Source organism: Phascolarctos cinereus, unplaced genomic scaffold (genome assembly GCF_003287225.1).
Source record: "Phascolarctos cinereus isolate Bilbo 61053 unplaced genomic scaffold, phaCin_HiC Scaffold_7;HRSCAF=346, whole genome shotgun sequence".
Taxonomy (NCBI): Eukaryota; Metazoa; Chordata; class Mammalia; order Diprotodontia; family Phascolarctidae; genus Phascolarctos; species Phascolarctos cinereus.
In genome coordinates, this window is record NW_027556180.1 from 169,175,618 (window position 1) to 169,194,853 (window position 19,236).

A 19,236-nucleotide genomic window follows, 5' to 3' on the forward strand; every position below is an offset into this window, starting at 1 on the left:
ACAATCTCAATCAACTGCCCTATGGATTCACTCTTCTGCCCTATAACTTCCTAGACTAAAGTATACCTCCCTAAACCTCTACTATAATATAAGCTCCTCAAGGGCAGGATGGATTAGCTCACTTCTATATTTTTATCCCTAGTGTTTAGCAAAGTGCCTGATACACAGTAAATGCTTTTCATCCATTCATTCATTCACTGAAGAAAGTTAAGGATTCTAGGAAGTAAACAGAGTAAATTATAAGCATGGAGGCAGCCTTTGCAAAAGCATGGCTTTATTTATAGTATTATTTTATAGTATTATTCTCCAAGTACATTAACAAATAAAAATCACCTATCACTTTTCTACCCACCTGATAGTTTATCACTACTCAATGGTATTTTGCTAAGAGGAAAAAAGTTTAATATTAACTAAGAAAATGGTGTTGTAGAACTGAACTATGGGAAAGAAAGGCAACAACTATAGTCAATAGCCCTGAAAAGACCACCAGCTTCTCTCTCATGTTGACACCGCATTCAGTACATAAAAGCTCCAAGAAACAGGGCTTTTATTGTTTCTATTTGTGAAACCAACCTTATTATTAATAGTTGTATTTTTTTGGAGAAGGGGTCTAGACCTGTGATTTCACCTGCATGAGAACCTCTCATTATGGAAATTCCCTCCACCAATGCAGATCAGATCAGCGACTCATCTACAGTTTAAAGTCTTAGTTGCACTGAGATTTTCAGTTACTAGCCCATCATCACAAAGCTCATGTCAGAGGAAACCCAGGTTTCCTGACTCTAAGGTTGCTCTTTATCCAATTAGTCCAACCAACTAATATTAGCTTGTATTTACACAGTGATTCAGCATTTACAAAGAAGTTTTCACATTTATCACTTGATCCTCACAACCCTATTAGATGTAAAGTCAAAGATTTTTATTCCTGTTTCACAAATGAGGAAACAGAAAGGCAAAGAAATTAAGGGACTTGCCCACTGTTGCATAGCTAATAAACCAGCAGAGATTCAAAATGGAATTTGAACTTAGGTCGTACAACAAGCCCCACTGCTCTTTCTATTCCACTATGAGGCATCCCCAGCAGAGAGGCAACATAAATTGGAGAGGACTATGTTATGGCAGGGTCATTAGATGGGTCAGTCAGCTGTCTCTCTGGGTTTTTCCCTTTGTATTTGTCTTCCCTCTCTTGCGAGTTTGCCCATCCAGGAAGTAGAGGAAGAAGGAAAGAGAAGTTATGGGCCTTAGGCAAAGAAAGCACCAAAAGGATCTGACTGAAATGAACACTTTACAAGGTCAGTGAAGTATGTAGTATGATCATACCTCTGCAGTTGTTCCTTCTCTTTTAGTATATATTAGTTTAAGAAGGTACTGGCTGCTAAAATGTAATGTGGTTGGTAAACAAAGATTTCATTATTCACTTTCTATTAGAACACTTATATGAAAATGTTAATTAAGTACATTTCTAGCACTGAGTCACCCATGGGGAACCATATTATTAATGCTTTTCCATCCAGAAAATATGCATTTATCTCTATCTCTAAGTGGATTTCTCTATCCATGACAAAACATTTTCCATAATTCTATGGTAACTCATATTTTAGGTTTTATGATTCTGTTATAGTCAATAGCTTTTAGGTTCTCTTTTGGAACAGTACATAAAAGCTCCAAGAAACAGGGCTTTTATTGTTTCTATTTGTGAAACCAACCTTATTATTAGTTGTATTTTTTTGGAGAAGAGGTCTAGACCTGTGATTTCACCTGCATTTATCACTTGATCCTCACAATGGATAAGAGACAAAATGGCAAATTCTTTTTCTGACCTGGAGATCGGTACACATTTCAGTCAAAATTTCTAAAATTTCATCTCTAAAGTTCTTCAAGTCAGATGCCTTTCCTTTCCTACTTCTATGAGGAACTAGATACAACATACACCTAAAAAATAAAAATGGATCCTAGTAGGTCACAACTACTGTTCTAGTAACTCTACCTTTCACACTGCTCTGCTACCAGCCACTCTGGGTTGCTTATACTGATTTCTTTAGCTAAAAATATGTTTTTAAGAGAAAAATCGACACATACTACAGAATACAACCCATAAGGCTATTTTAGATGTTCCATAAGGTGATACAGATTTAGGTGCAATAATTCATGAATTCATGCCTCATTTAACTATTCTAGTGATTCCCCTTTCAAAAGCCATGATAGCCAATGTTAATTCAGCAATGTGTTGTATCTTCTTTGAAACCACTTCAAAATGTCAAGTACTAATAATACATTTTCTAGAAACATGCCACTTCTTGGGGCTAAAACCTCTTCTCAATTAAGAATACAGGGAACATCTCTAATATTTCACTTCTAAAGTATCTAATACTGATAAACTTAGAGTTAATTTGTGCGGATATTATCAAGAACAAAAACTAAATCTAATAAAATATCATATCAAAGTACTGACATGACACTTTTTTTGTACGTAAAATTCACTGAACACTTTCACCAATATAAGAAGTCAGGTAAAAACTACAAAAAAACTACATATAGAGGTAATAATTTAATATATTGTTGCATAAATAATTCCTAGGGAAAAAACATCCATCTTCATACCATCTCGATCTTCAGAAAGAACCCCTCCAAAAATGTTTTAAGCTTATGTTTAACCTGATAATTTATCTGATAAAGAAAAACTCCAAAATACAGGCAAATCATGACCTCTCTGGGCCTTAGTTTCCTTACTGACAAAATGATGTGATTTTAATAAATTAGCTCTAATGTTCCTTCATTCTTTCTAGTTCTAATTTCTACAACAAAGCTACCTAATGATATCAGGGAACAATTATTATAGCATCAGACGTGCAAAAAAAAAAAGATCCAATAAACAAATAACTACACCTTATATGCTACTAAATTAACATGAACTTAACATAAAAGATTTAATTCTATATGGAAAAATTAAAAAACGAGCTGTTTCTTCGCTGGTTTATTTGATTGTCAAGAGATAGCTAGTAATACTCATTTGTAATTCTCTCATGCCCTCTAGGGGCTGCTTAAAGAACTTCAAATTTATAAGTTTTTAAACATCTCAGCTGGTCCAATATGTCTTAGATCACATTTTCATTGCTGATATAAAATCTTTCTCAAATGGTATTATTTGATTTTGATCCACAATGCTTTTAAAATAAAGTATAAAGCAAATGCAGGCCAGTCTTTAGCAGTTATAAAGAAGTAAAAGTTTATTTTTAATATTTTTATTATATGACTTTTTAAAAAAACTAATCAAGAATCAATCTTATTTCCTTTCAAGCTTCATCCATTACCACAGACTACATATGGACAGTGTGGAAGTTGAAGGGAAACAATAACTTTTCCAGAATTTCTTATTGATGGAACTTGAAGGAAGATTCAATTTAATGAATATTCATATATCTACTATATGCAGCCACTGTGAGATTAGTTGAAGCCATATGTCTTTAAAGTTCCAAGAAAAAAGACTTCTATTCCAGAAAACTCTCTTATGATTATTTTCCTTGACTCTTAACTTAAAGTATCTCAAAAATGCACTTTAAGTATATTTCTGAGGACAAAATGAAAGTTTAAAATGGGAAAATATCTCCTATATTATGTAATATCACCTTTTCAATACAATAAAAGCTCATTAACTTAAATTTCATTAGTTCAGGCTGTGTCAGTTGGACAACTTTTGGACTATAGGAAGGTAAATTAATAATAAAACAAGTTTTCTGGAACCAGGTTTAACTTATTTAACAAAACAAATTGTTTTCAAGGGTTTTTAGCAAATTTTAACAAATGGATACAACTAGTAATAAATGAGTAATCTATTTATTAAAATACATTTAGCAGAACTTGTAGCTGGAAACACTTAGTACTTAAAGTTAGTCTACATATTTGAATTAAATAAAACTTTGAAATATCCTATGAGTCAGGCTTTTCACTAATTCAGAATGTTTTTTCCTCTCAATTAGTATAAAATAACCACAGGTTTTATTAAGTTCCTTATTTGTATTCACTTCTCAAGTGAATTATAAGATGATCAAGGCATTGAAATAATTTTTAGATTTTACTTTTCAACTTTCTAAATCATTTTTATAGCCCTCCTCTGGAACATGTGTAATTTCTACTAAACTTGTTCAGTCCAGAACAAAAGAAAATATAGTAAAAGTCTAAAACAGGGAGGTAAAACCATTTTATAATTGTCTAGTATTAACAGGAAAACAAATTAGTCAAGAATAATATACAAAAAACATTTAATCTAGATAATTCTCTTAGGAAAATATAAAATACTCCATTTACCTTTTTAAATTTAAAGAGAAGAAACTCATACTTCATTTTTTCCATTATTGCCAGGAGTAGCCAAAAAAGAAATTAAATAACACGGTAGAAAGAAAGAAGAAGAACAGGATTAAAACAATGAAGAAACAGTAATGAGTGAAGGGAAAAGAAAAAGTTGTAATTAAAAGGGGGGGATGTATCCAGACAGAGGGAAAAAGAAGAACAGAAGAATAAAAGGTTAAAAAAAATAGAAAGACAAAGAAAAAGAGGGATATATAATAGGTTATAAGATGAATATGAGTTATAGGCCACAGACTGGTTTAGTAGGAACGTGAGCTTGAGAGAGCTATCAGTTGTCTTCTACTGTTCACTAACTGAATAAGATTTCAATTCCATTTAAAAATTATTCAGTGACTACTATCTGTTGGAATTGACCCAGCAGAGGAAGGGGTCTCTGACTGGGGGAAGAGTGAGGAAGCTACAGAGGCATGGTGGAGAAAGCCTGGGGAGATAGAAATGGTTCCAGGAGAGGAATTAGAGATTGGAGGATGATAAATCTAGAACTAGAAAGGTCTGCACAGGCCACCCAGTCCAACCCCCTCATTCTGCAGGCAAGGAAATTGAGGGCCCAGGATAGCTAAGTGAATCACACTGGTAATAAGTATCAGATGTAGGATTTGAAAACTGTTTTGTTGACTCCAGAGACAATGTTTTCTCCATTATATCCCACTGCACCAAAGACTTCCATAGCAATTATTACCATGAAGACTCAATAAAATCAAGCCAAGGACCAATGAGTCAACAGCCTTTGTCAAAATGACGACGAAAAAAATACTGTTTTTCTTCTAATGGCCTTTTCTCAATCTTCATCTTTCTTGGGTGCTCTACAATATTTTACGCTGTTGATAACATACTTCTCCTGAGTACCCTCTACAATTTCCTAAGTTCCTTCACAGTTTCCCTGCTGGATCTTCATCTGTAAAAGCATACTAATCAAGGGTGACTCATAAGCTCTGTTCTAGGTCCTCTTCATGAACTCATTAGCTCTCTCAATGGTTGAAATACCATCTCTATTCTGATTCTCTGATCTATGTGTTCACCCTAGTCTCTACACAATGCTTTACCAACATCACCAAATTGAATGTCCCATAAGAATCTCAAATTCAACATGTCCAAAACTCATTATCTTTTCTCCAAAACTTGAATGTCTCAATTATTTTATCCTCTCAGTCACCTAGATTTGCTCCATTTCTTATCTCCTAGCCTTTATACTGGTTGTCCTTCATGCTTAGAATGCTTTCCTTCCTCACTTCTGCATCTTAGAATGCGTGGCTTCTTTCAAAAAACAAAACAAAACAAAACAAAACAAAACCTAAATGGTGAAATGTCAATCTCTGCAGAAGGTCATTCCTGGTCCCCCAGCTTCTATTACTTTTTCATCTTAGGTTACTTTCCATCTACTCTGTACTCATCTAATATTACTTATTTAAATACATATTGCTTCCCACATTAGAATGTAAGCTCCACAAGAGCAGCGAGGACTGTCTTTTTTTCTTAGTATCTCCAGAATTTAACAAAGTATCTAACACGTAATAAGCATTTAATAAATGCTTGTTGACTGACAGATTAATTAAGACATTTCAGAACTTGATGACTCATTTATTTTGTTTCAAATGCCACGAATACTGGTATGAAATTAGAGAAAGGGGAAAGGAACAAGCATTTATTAAATGTCTACCCCATACCAGGCACTGTCCTGAGTATTTTACAAATATTATCTCATTTGATCCTCACAACAACCCTAGAAGGTAGGTATTATTATTATCATCCCCATTTTACAATTGAAGAAACTGAGGCATACAGGTTAAGTGACTTGTCCAGGGTCATATAGCTAGTAAGTGTCTGAGGTCATATTTGAACTCAGGTCTTCCTGACTCCAGGCCCAGTACTCTACCCAGTAAGCCACATAGCTCATCTATATCTAAATGGATCAGTAGAAAATGTTTTAACTCTAAATGATTTCATCAACAAAAGAAAAAACAAATCAATGAATCTGATATGCAAAAAAAAAAAACTAGAAAAGCAAAAACAAACGAAAAACAAAATTACAAATAACACCAAAGTAGGAATTCTAAAAATCAAATTAGATTGACAAAATGAAAGCAAAAAAAGGCATTGAATAGTTAAATAAAATTAGAAGCTGTTTTAAAAAACAATACTTATAAAAAATTAACCAGTCCGATTAAAAAAGAGAGTAGAAAATCAAACAGTTCTGTAACAATGAAAAAGAATTCTTAACAATTGAAGATAAAATAAAGGAAATAATCAGAAGCTATTTTATCTAATTATATGCTACCAATTGATAACTTAGATGAAATGAATGCTTACAAAAATATAAAATATTTGGACTAACAGAGCTATATTATTTAAATAACAATATCAGAAAGAGAGATTCAATAAGTCAACAACTTGAACTCCCTAAGAATAGAGGAAAAACCCATAGGAGCAAAATGGATTAAGAAAATAACTTCTATCAAATATTCTATCAAACAAAATAACTTCTATAAAATAAATATTACATACTGTTTGCAAAAGTAGAAAAAAAACCCCTTCAAACTCTTTCTATGACACAAATATAATCCTGATACATAAAAAACATACAAAGACAAAACTGAGGAAAAAAACTATAGAACAATATCCTCAATGAACATTAATATAAAAAAATTTAAAAAGATATTAGCAAGTAGATCAGAGCATATAATGTAGGGTTAGTTTAATATACAAAAACTATAAATATGGTAGAGAATATTAATAACAAAAATAACCACATGATCAACATGATCACTAGATGCTAAAAAGACTTTTTTGACAAAATCTAACATGTTTCCATTGAAAAAAAAAAAAAAGACAAGGAATAAGTGGGCTTTCCTCAATATGGTAAGTAATATCTAAGTGAAAGAAAAAGCTTTCATTATATGTGATGGAAAAAAGCCAACAACCTTTCCAATAAGATTGGGGTAAAGCAATGGCATCTATTATCCCCACTACTATTTGATGTAGCATTAGAAACATCACTTATAGCATAAGATGAGGAAAAGAAACTAAGAGAATAAAATTAGAGGAGAAAGAAGATGATAATTTTTTTATAGGTGACATGATGCTCTATCGAGAGAATCCTAAAAGGTCAAATAAAAAATACAAAATCCAAATTAAAGCAAATCTGAGGTTTACTTCACATCCATAAGACTGGCAAAGATGACAAACACAAAAAGGTCAATTATTATAGAGGCTGTGGGGGGGTTAAAAAAAGGCACATTAATTCACTGTTGGTGGAACTAAGAAAATATGCACCATTCTGGAAAGCAATTTGGAACCATGCCAAAGAAGTCAGCATGTTCTATGAAACTGTGTATATCCTTTAAAAACCCTTCCATATTTACCACTAGGCCAATATACCAAACACATCTAAGACAGAAAAAAGATCTATGCTTACAAAAATATTTACAGCAGGTTTTTTTGTACTCATAGTAACAGTAGCAAAGAAGTAAAAACTAAATAGAGATGCTCCCATCTATTGGGGAATCACTTAAAAAATTATGGTATATGAATATAATATCATTGCAATGTAAGAAATGAAGAAATGGACCGTTTCAAAGAAACGTAGGATGACTTGTAAGAAGAGGAAAGTGAGCAAAACCAGAAAAACAAATTTATACAATAACATCATAAAAAAAACTCTGAAAGGCTTGAAAGCTAAGATCAGTGCAATGACCAACTATGATTCCAGGGTACTGATAAGGAATCATGCTACCCACATCTTACAGATTAAGACATACATTTTTAAATACAGACTATGTAGGAATTTGTTTCACTTAATGTATTTATTAAAAGGGCTTTGTTTATCTCTTTTTATTTTCCAATGGAGTCTTCTCATCGAAAGGTTCAGGGGAAGGGGAGAGGTTTCTCTGAATTTAGTTTTCTTTTATTCTAAAGAACTGAATCAAGGAGTGTCTCAAATTAAAAAAAAAACTTGTAAAGTATGTTCCTTGAATGTCCATAGTTTAGAGCTCTATAACTTAATTTTTATTATGGTATATCATGTAAGATAGGTGACAATCTTTTTACAATGAACATAAGACTTTACATGTTTATATTTAAGATGACGTTGCCATAGATAACAGTGACCAAAAAAGGATTATTCCCTTGACATTCTACTTATGAAAGAAACAATTCACCACAAAAAGCCAAAATGCATTTCTTTGTTCTCATACGCATGTTTTCTGCATTTTATATACTGCCATAAATATGTCTATTTGTGTCCAGTAATTTATAAGAGTCTTAACCATTTTTATCTTATGGTATCATGGGAAAGAAGCTGTCAAAACATTACTTCTTCAAGTCATTTCCCACTAGAGTCCAAACTATATAGACACTCCACTTTGCATCTGCTTCTCTGCCTGGTTTCAACTTCAGGATAAGGTCATCCCAGGAGAAGGTCATCACTTCTTTGTTTTTGTTTGTTTTGTTTTATGCTAGGCAATGGGGTTAGGTGACTTGCCCAGGGTCACACAACTAATAAATGTCAAGTGATTGGTCTGAAGCCGTATTCGAACTCAGGTCCTCCTGACTCCAGGGCCAGTGCTCTATCTACTGTGCCACCTAGCTGCACCTGGTCATCACTTTTAATCTCACCACCAGGCTGCTAAATCAAGTTTTGACTGAAATCACCTTCCTGAGCCTCCTCCTCCCTCTTACTAGAGGGCTGGAGAGTGGGATACCAAAATCCTCCCAATGCCTTTCTCTGTAAATGGCAGAAATTGAATTTCAGTTCACTCCACTTTACATCTACTGCTTTGCCTGGTTTCAACTCCAAGGAAAAAGGTGTCCCCAGGAGAAGTATCTCCTAGAGGTGCCTCCCCTGCCACATTTTCCTGCTCCCTTTTGTGTGTTATCTCTCCCTTTAGATTGTACGCTCTGTTTTTCATGTTAATTGTATCTCCAGTACTTAGTACAGTGCCTGGCACACAGTAAGTACCATCTAATAAATGTTGTTAGATTGGATTGGACATATAGCAAGTAAAGCTACCTTTAAATATAAAGGAAAATAATAAAAGCAAAAAAGTTAGTTCATTATCAAGACACTGACAAGCTAATATCCAGACCACAAAAAATTCATTCTTCTTCGTTGATGCCCATATACTCTTATAACTGCTACAGAACTCTTACCTTTCAGTGCTAAAAATAATACAGTAGTAAGATTCAAGCTTTATTCTAAAAACAGAAGATTGATATGATGACAAAATATTTATATAATATAAAATTGATATAAATCATAAAATACTAAAGATACCATTATAGAGAAGGAACAGTAGTTCCTGTGAAAGTTTACCCCTTAAGAATTGGTCTATTCAATAGCACTCAAAAAAAAAAGTGCAATGGGAAGGAACAACTATGTACAAGTTGAAGAAACTTTTAAATGTTCACCTAAAAAAAGATAATAAGCTATTCCTACTCCTGCCAATATCTGAGGAACATAAACAACTGTACAACATGACATTCTGATATAATCCAAAAGTCAAAGGGTTGCTGAAGGTAGACAGCCCTTTCAAACGCTGGAATTTCTAATGTCCATGACAGTATCCTCAGTTCCACCTGTTATTATTACCATAAGCACGGCTAAAGTTGGAAAGAAGTCATACTTTGTTTTCATCTTTTCCATTCCTGTTAATTCGGTGCTACCATATTAATCAATCTACTCTCTTAGACCAAGGCGGGGTGGGGCAGAGAGAGGGGAAGAGAAAAACCAGAAAAGATCTTTTATAGAAAGTGAGGTTTGAACTGAAGCTTTTTTTTTAATTAAGTTTATTTTTTTTGATGTTCCTACTCTCCCCAACGAACAAAAAAAAAAAAGAAAAAAGAGTGTAAAAGAAAGGGGAAGGGGAATAAAAGGAGAAAGAAGAGAAAATGAGAATAAAAGGGGGGAAAAAAGGTAATGAGAGAATGGGAAAGTAGGGGAGTGGGAAAGGGAGAAAAAAGGATAAAAAGGTAAGAGGAAGCCGAGAAGAGAGGAACAGAGGTAGGGAGGAAAGGGAAGAGGGAGAGGGGAAAGACTTCATGACAAATATACATAGTCAGTCAAGCAAATTCCCTCACTGGCAATATCCTAAAATGTATGTCTCATTCTGCACTTTAAGTCCATTATAACTCTGTCAGGTCATAGAAAGTAGCTTCATTTTCAGTCTTCTAGAATCACAGTTTGAAATTGCATTTATCAGAGATTTTCAAAACTGTTATGTAAATTGTACTTCTGATTTTGCTAACTTTTACTCTGTATCAATTCATGTAAGTCTTTCCAGGTTTCTCTTAAGCTATTAATTTTAACATTTAATAAATAATAATTATTATTATTAATAATAAAATAATATTCCATTATAATCATATACCATAAATTGTTTAGACATTCTACAATTAGTAGGAACCTCCTTAAGCTACTTGCTTTTTGCCACTATGAGAAGAGCAGCTATAAATATTTTTGTACATATGGGGCTTTTTTCTCTTTTTTTGATATTTTTGTGATATCAACCTAGTAATGGTATCATTAGGCATATGCCTAGATTATGTACTATTAAGTGACTTTTTAGTACTAGTTCCAAAATGCTTTTCAGAACTAATTCACAGCTCCATCAACGTGTTAGTGTGCCTGTTTTCCCACAAATCCTCTTATATTTGTCATTTTCCTTTTTAATCATCTTGGCAAATCTGATAGGTATGAGATGGAATTCCAGAGTTGCTTTCATTTGCATTTCCCTAATTACTATTGTTTTGGAGCATTTTTTCATGTGGTTGTTGATAGCCTGGATTTCTTCTTTTGAAACTGCTGGTTCATATACTTTGATCATTTACCTGTTGAAGAATAGCTCGTATTCTTACGTTTTTTAATCAGTTCTTTATCTATATTGAATATAAAGCCTTCATCAAAGAAACTTCCTAATAAGATTACCCCCTTCCAGTTAACTGTTTCCATTCTAATTTTAACTGTACTGATTTTGTTTGTGCAAAAACTTTTAAATTTTATATAATCAAAATTGTCCATTTCATCTTCTGTGATTATTTCCATAACTTGCTTGATCATGAGCTCAATAGCTGTAAAGGGCAATTCTTTCCTCTACTTTGCTTAAAATGTCACCTTTTATGACATAGTCATTTATCTATTTGGCATTATCTTGGCATATGGTATGAGATGCTGGTCTATAAACCAGCTTTGCCATAAAGACTGCTTTATAGTTTTCCTAGCAGTTTTGTCAAGCAGTGAGTTCTTATCTCAGTAGCTGGGATACTGGAATACCTAGTAGCTGAGTTTATCAAACACTAGACTACTATGTCTGTCTCCTCTGTATGTTATATATCTAATCTGCTCCACTGATCAACCTCTATCTTTAATCAGTACCAGATGATTTTAATGGCTACTACTTCGTAGTATAATTTGAGATCTAGTATTGCTAGGCTCCCTTCTTTCTCCCTTTTTAAAATTACTTCCCTTAAGATTCTTAACCTTTTTTTCCTCTAGGTAACTTTCATTTTTAAAAAAAATTTTTTTTCCTAGCACTATGAAATAATCTTTTGTTAGTTTGATTGGTATGGCAATTAAATAAGTAAATTAATTTAGGCAGCATTGTCTTTTAAATTACACTGGCATGACCTACTCACGAACAATGAATATTTCTTTAATTACGTAGGCCTCTTATTTTCGTAAAGAGTGTTTTATATTTGGATTCATATAGGTGAGTCTTGATAGATTCCTAAATGTTTTCTACAATGTCATTATTTTTAATGGAATTCCTTTCTATCTACTATGTTTTGTTTGCAACACAAAGGAATGCTGATGATTTATGTGAATTTATTTTATACCCTGAAGTTACTGTTTAAATTTATGTTAGTTGACTTTTTAAAGTCTCAGTAAATCATCATATCTAAAAAAGTAATAATTATATTTCCTCTATGCCTATGCTTATTCTCTCAATTTCTCTTTCTTATCTTACTGCTATAGCTGGCATTTCTATCATTATGTTAAATGGTAGTGTTGATAATGATCAGCTTTATTATATGTCTGATCTTACTGAAAAAGTTTTTCCATTATATATAATGTTTGCTCCTGGTTTAAGAGAGATATTATTTACTGAATCTTGAAGGAACCAGGGAAGGAAGTAGTAAGAGTATTCCAGGCAAAAGGACAGCTAATGGAAAGGCATGGAGTCAGAAGATGGAACATCACACACAAAGAACAGCAGGAATGAGAGCATCGCTGGATCAAATAACACATAGAGGGGAGTAAGTGTAAGAAAACTACAAAGGTAGGAAGAGACCAGGTTGTAAAGGACTTTTTAAAGGGCTTTAAATATCAAACAGATTTTGAATTTAATTCTAGAAGTAATGGAGAGTCACTGGAATTTATTAAGCGGGGAAGAATGTGACCTGGTCTGATCCACGCTTTCAGAAAATCTCTTTGTCAAATGAAGATGAGGGATTGGAATTGGGGGGAGTGGTGGGGCAGAGTAGGCAGAGAAACCAAATAGATAACTATTGCAACAGTCCAGGCCTGAGATGACAAGGGTCTTCAGCAAGATGAAAGATATGTGAGAAGAAAGATAAGGACACATACAGGAAATACTGTCAAGGCAGAAACAACAAGACATAACAACAGATTGTATACGTGGGGTGAGTAAAAGTGAAGTGTTAAAGATGATGCCAACGCTGCAAGGCTGGGTGACTTGGAGTATAGGTGATGCCATCAAAAGTAACAAGAAGGTTTGGAAGATGAGAGAGTTTAGGAGAAAGATACGTTCTTTTTTGGATATGCTGAGTTTGAAATGTCTATGAGACAATCGGTTTGAGACGTACAAACGGCAGTGTGACATGAAATTAGAGTTCAGGGTTGAATATATAGATCTGGGAATCATCTGCAAAGATAATTGAACCCATGGGAGCAGATGAGATTACCAAGTGCAATAGTATAAAGGGAGAGGAGGGCTCAAAATAAGGCCTTAGGGTGTATGGCCTTAGGAATCAAGGGTGTATGAGATGTTTTTGCCTTAGCAAGAAGGGCCATTTTTTCATGCTGGGGCAAGAATGAAGGAGGAGATAGTGGAGAAAAGCATCTGAGTGATTCAAGATGATGAGGAGGGCAAAAAACAGAGCTCTGGTTCAATGTATTCAAGTTTTGGTAAAGTATGAGGAAAGTTCCTCACCTAAAGGGGTGAGAGAAGTAGGGGGTACCATGGGAAGCTTAAAGAGGGAAGAAAAGGTTTGGACTAGTTGCTGTGATGAGTGGAATGATAAAGTGACTAAGAAAGTTAAAGAAATAGTATTTTGCTTCAATCAGTTAAGATCAGATACAGTGTAAAAGATTTTCTCTATCTCCAGTATTACATTGTCTTTGAACCCTTAAATCTGATAGGTCTTTAACCTAGTAAAGAAGAGAAGTTTTCAAACTCTTTCTTCAAGAAGCAATAGTTTTTTCTCCATTATGTTAACATCACTATGAGATAAGGTTATATAAGGTTTTCTTAGAGGTTTCCTGAAATACTTTATATTTCAGCCAATTCAAAACTCATTAGCATAGAAAAATACATACAAATTTAAAACTTTAAAATAAGTTATCTACTCACTGATTTACTTATTAGCTAACACCTCACAAATTATCAATCCAAAAACCTGGCCAACTGACCATCAAATTTATATGCAGCTTTGTAAAACTGAAAGTTAGTATTCTAATAATAATTTAATGTTATGATTTTTGAACCACAACACAATTATTAAAACAATCTTGACTAAGAAATGTAACTGATACACTTGTAAAACATGTTCAGGATATGAACTTTGATCAACCATACACAGAGATCATCCCAAAAAAAGTTTATTCATTTACATTTCTGAAGTACAGCAATGAATGGCAGAATGAAAAATAAACCAAAAATGAGAGTTTACAGCAAATCAGTGACCTGGAAATGGACTCTGAGAAATAATCATTCACACTGTTATCACCCTACTACCTATACTGACTTACTTGCTGATCTGTGAAGATGACAGTCCCATGCCCATGCCTTTGCACTGACTAACCCTCATGCCTGGAACACACACTCCCTCTCTGTTTACCTCCACCTCTAAGACTCCTGAGTTTCCTTCAAGTATAAACTCTTGCTTTACTTTCTACATAAAGTCTTTCCTGATTCCCTAAGAAACTGGCACCACCTGTCTCAAAACTACATTGTATTCATTTGGTGTATACTATACTTATATATGCACATATTATCTTCTCTGTTAGAATGTAAGCTGACTGAGGACAGATTATTTCACTTTTGTCTCTCAATCCCCAGCACTTAGCCTAGTGCCTGGCACACAGCAAATATTTAATAAATGCTTTTTGACTTGATTGAGTATTTGAGCCTAAACTAAATTAAATTTCCTCAAAGAAACAGAAAAAAAAACTAGCAATGATTTTTGACTTTAGTCATATTATATTATTTCATTATTTTTTTTAAGAATCCAGTAAAAACAGCTTGAATCAGCTATAAAACAGATTCATGTATAAAAGAAAATTCAGTAAAACAGAGTTTATGTTTTACCTGGCATATTTTTCAGGAGTTTTGCATTGCACATATGTCCTTTCCGTATGTCAGTGAGGATATATTCCATCCGTTTAGCTCGCCAAAGAAAGTTAAACACCCTTAGATAGTGACTCATGCACTCTCTAGTAAACACCTGAAAAGAACAGCAAACAGTCTTAAAGTATTGCCAACATCTACAAAGACACATTTTATGTCTCAGCAGTTTTATGAAGAAAATTTATTAACTAATCTACAAGTAAGATGGCAGTACAACCAATATAATTATGAACAAAAGGTATAATTTATACAAATGTGAAGTTTTGAAAAGAAATGATCAAATATATCTTCAATTAAAAGACAAAAATGATATTATTAAAATCCTGTTGGGGGCAGCTAGGTAGCGCAGTGGATAGGGCACCAGCTCTGGATTCAGGAGGGCCTGAGTTCAAATCCGGCCTCAGTCACTTGACACTTACTAGCTGTGTGACCCTGGGCAAGTCACTTAGCCCCATTGCCTAGCGCCCTCCCCCCACCCCCAAAAAAAATCCTATTAGAACATAACTTGTTCTTTCATAAATTTGGATATCTCAAAAGTAAAATACTTTTTATTTGGCTTTGGGGTAGATATATTGCCACACTAAGACATTCATTCACCATTTACGAGAACTTACTATTCTTATATATAACATCTCATCTCCAAATCTTTGTATAGGCTGTTGTCCTTGCCTGGAACATTCTTCATTTTACCTCTAGGAACTGCAATTTCAAATATCAGCTCAAGTGCTAGATCCAGTAAAAAGCCTTTCATAATTTCCCAATTGTTAATTTCCTACCCCCATCTACAAAATTACACATTTTATATTTACTTATATGTGTATAGAGTATTTCCTCCAATTAAATGTAAACTCCTTTAGGGCAAGGACTATTTTTTTTTTGTTTTTGTCTTTGTATTTCTAGTACTTAACACTCTGTTTGGCATATAATAAGTACTTGTTGAACCTGAAGTGGTCAACAATATTTCTGTAGTAGTCAAATATATGTCAAGGAAGCAAGGTGGTTTAGTGAGAGCACTGGATAAAAAGAGTTGGGAGATACAGCATCTAGTTCAAATACTTACTCTTTCACTGGGAGACCCTAGACAAATCATTTTACCTCTCTAAGTTACAGTTTCTTCACCTGAAAAAGGTAGAAGCTGGACTAGAAAATCTCCAGGGTACTATCTATCTCTAAAATTCTATATATGACTCTTTATTTTCGTGTGAGACACAATTGTTAATGTTAAAAGAGCTCAGAGAAGAGAGAACAAGGACTGGCGGGATTATAGTAGGCTTCTTGGATAAGACTGACCTTGAATGTAAAAGAATGGGTAAAAAGATGTTTTAAATAAATTTTACTGAAATCTTTTGTTTTTATATCCCCTACATTTGCCAATTCATTGTTTGCCTCCCTCCTCACAGAGAGTGATCCCTTATAACAAAAACATTTTTAAAGGGTAACAACCAGTTCTGCCAAACTAAACAACATACTTAAAAATTTTGACATATACACTGTTCTACGCCCACAATCTGCTTACCTCTGCAAAGGGGAGGAGAGATACCTTTTGTCTTTTGAGAATACCAAATTTGATCATCATAATTTTGCAGCATTCAGGTTCAGATGAGTATAGTCCCAAGAGTTAAGCCGATATTTATAAACTACATAAAACTATATAAAAGCTGTATGTACTCTGTGCCCATTTCCCACCAATCTATCAAGATCTCTGGAGAAAAAGTCCACACAAGACTGAGGGTCATTCTATAACATACCTTATTTTATGGTTTGCTATGATCAGCAAATTCTAGAGCCAGTCTGTTGAAGATTAGCTAGGCTGGTCTTCAGAAAGCAAAAATGATCTGCCAACAGGACTATAACTAGATAGTTATCTGTTACCACAAGTTCTATCTAAATGATAAGCTGAACTTCTTTACTGACAAAAATCAATAATACTTCTCTTTTAAATATTTCATTGCTCATAATTATTCATTGGTAATGCGTGACAGATTATTTTAGTCCACCATTCATCTCTCCATTGTCATTTGAATAATCTGCAATTTCCTAGAGATTGTAGGATTCCATGTTTCAGAGCCACAAAATATCATATAGACACTGGTGTTTAAAAAAGTTTTCCTTTGCTTTTTACTCCTGAAAGAAGCTTGGGGTAACAAATACAATCCATCCTGTTCTGTTTTTCCTACAAAATTCTGGGTCTTTTTCCATTTGCAGTGTCTAACTGTAGTGGGAAAAATATCCTTAACACTTTCCCTCATGCAAGTAGTCCAAGTTAGGCTAGTTTTTCCCTAAGACAAAGGTGTCTCTAAGATTTAACTGACCCAGAGGTCTAATGCTCCAGCTTTGACTCCCATGACATAGCTTCCTGATTGAGTCTGGCCATACTGATGTTGCTTCCTAAACATGAATGCGCATGTGGAGTTCATAGATGTGAAGATGAGGCTCTTCAGACTTGGAGGATATCCCCAGTACAGAATGTCCTACGATTACACAAGTCACCACAATCTGCTGTGGTGGCCAGACGTGTTTCCATATGGAGACAGGGCAGGGTCTATGTCCACCTAAGCTAAGTTTTGGAATATCTTTGTTGAATCAAAGTCCAGCTCAGATAATATCTCTTTCATAAAATCTTCTTTGACAGTCTTCCTGGAAGTAATTTTCCCTCTTCTATGGTCCTGAGCTACAGTGTTTGTATCTATCCTGTATCACTTCTCTCATTCTGCTGCAAAAATATAAGGCCCTGGAATGAATGTGAGGACTACATCTTGCACATCTTCAATCTGTTCTGCAATGTTTACCATATAATAAATACTCAATAAACATAGGTTCAATTAAATTTGTAACTGCTATATTGTTGTTATGCAATTTAGTTTTTCTTTGTTGATTCAAAATCTTCTGATACATGAGGGCCATCATTATAAATACTAATTCTCACTACACCAGTATTACAGATATCGACACAGCAGACAGGTCTGAATGTATACTGAACGTGAACATGTTTCAAACATTTATCATTTTTCCCTCTTTTAAACCACTTCTTGATATGTGTTTTTCTTATTCTTTGACTATTTTCCAAAAGACGGAATGTGGAAAAAGTTCTAGTTTTCACCAAGTATTCAAAGAGTTTCTCTACAGTGTTAAATGAACAACAATATATGCCTTTGCATTGCTGTTCAGTACTATGACATTATGAAATAATTTAGAGATCACACATATAGATAACGATCAGTGATTTAAAAGATTTTCTCCACAGGATACCTATTTCTCTAAGCACTTAAACTTCTGTGAAGCATTCATCTAATTTAATATGGTATCCTTTACACTATGCAAAAATATCAAATGTACATCATCTAACATGAGTACTTGCAATTACATTTCTTTTATATTAAATATTAGATTATTTTCTAAGCCTTATAGGAAAACCTAATCTCTGCTTGATTTTAGCCAGTAAAAAAAATGCATAGTAAAAATATGCATAGTTTGTATAGAAAATGGACAGAAAACATCATGTTATTTAGAACGATGCACTTAACAAAATGTACTTTAGTAGGTTATTCAGGGAAGATAACTAAATGTCTATAAGCTAAGTATAAAAGTCAAATTTAAGAATAAATCACGTAATTTTAATTATTATATAAGTCAGGTTAACAGTACCAATTTAGGCATTTAAAGACAGAAAAATTTCACTAACAGTCAATATTTCACAGAATTAATATGACGCCAGTAGCACAGGAGCTGTTAACCTGATTTATCATGCTAGAAGGGACACTGACATGGTTACGGCAATTTTGATAATCTTATATTGAGTTTAGTGACTTAAATTTTAGAGGTATAAGAAATCAATGTGATTCAAAGCATCTGGAGTAGGGCTCTTCTAAAATTTCTAGGTACATAATAAGACGTACTAACAATATTAGTTTTAACTATATTGTAATATAAAGTTTTGCCAAGTGAAGGTATCAAATACATCATTTTTGGATCTACTGATTCTAAGTTCAAAAAGATACTAGTCAATAACAATATGTTAAAATCTCTGCCAAAAAAAACCAGCCATGTTAAGAAGAGCTACTTCTGCCTTTAACTATACATCTGAAAAAGGCAACTACGCTGGTCAAACTTTTGTTCTTTGATAAGTGTTAAAAGAAATAGTACATTTCTTTATATATGGTAAAAAGCACTTTGAACAATAGTACAGCGATTTTCTCATCAGTTCAAATGAATACTACATATCAAATTTTATTTAAGTAGTACAAATATGATTCCCCTGAAATACATTTTATAGTTCCTTGCAAATTATCCC

The 19,236-nt window shown here is 33.6% G+C and overlaps 1 protein-coding gene across 1 annotated transcript in view; it reads right to left on the reverse strand.

The window, feature by feature from the left end:
- The window catches only part of TUBGCP3 (tubulin gamma complex component 3), a 135,541-nt gene that overhangs the window by 21,180 nt on the left and 95,125 nt on the right, over positions 1-19,236 (reverse strand). Inside the window, exon 17 of the mRNA XM_020965160.2 lies at positions 14,907-15,042. Coding sequence (XP_020820819.1) covers positions 14,907-15,042 — 136 coding nt within the window. The remainder of the gene's footprint in view (positions 1-14,906; positions 15,043-19,236) is intronic.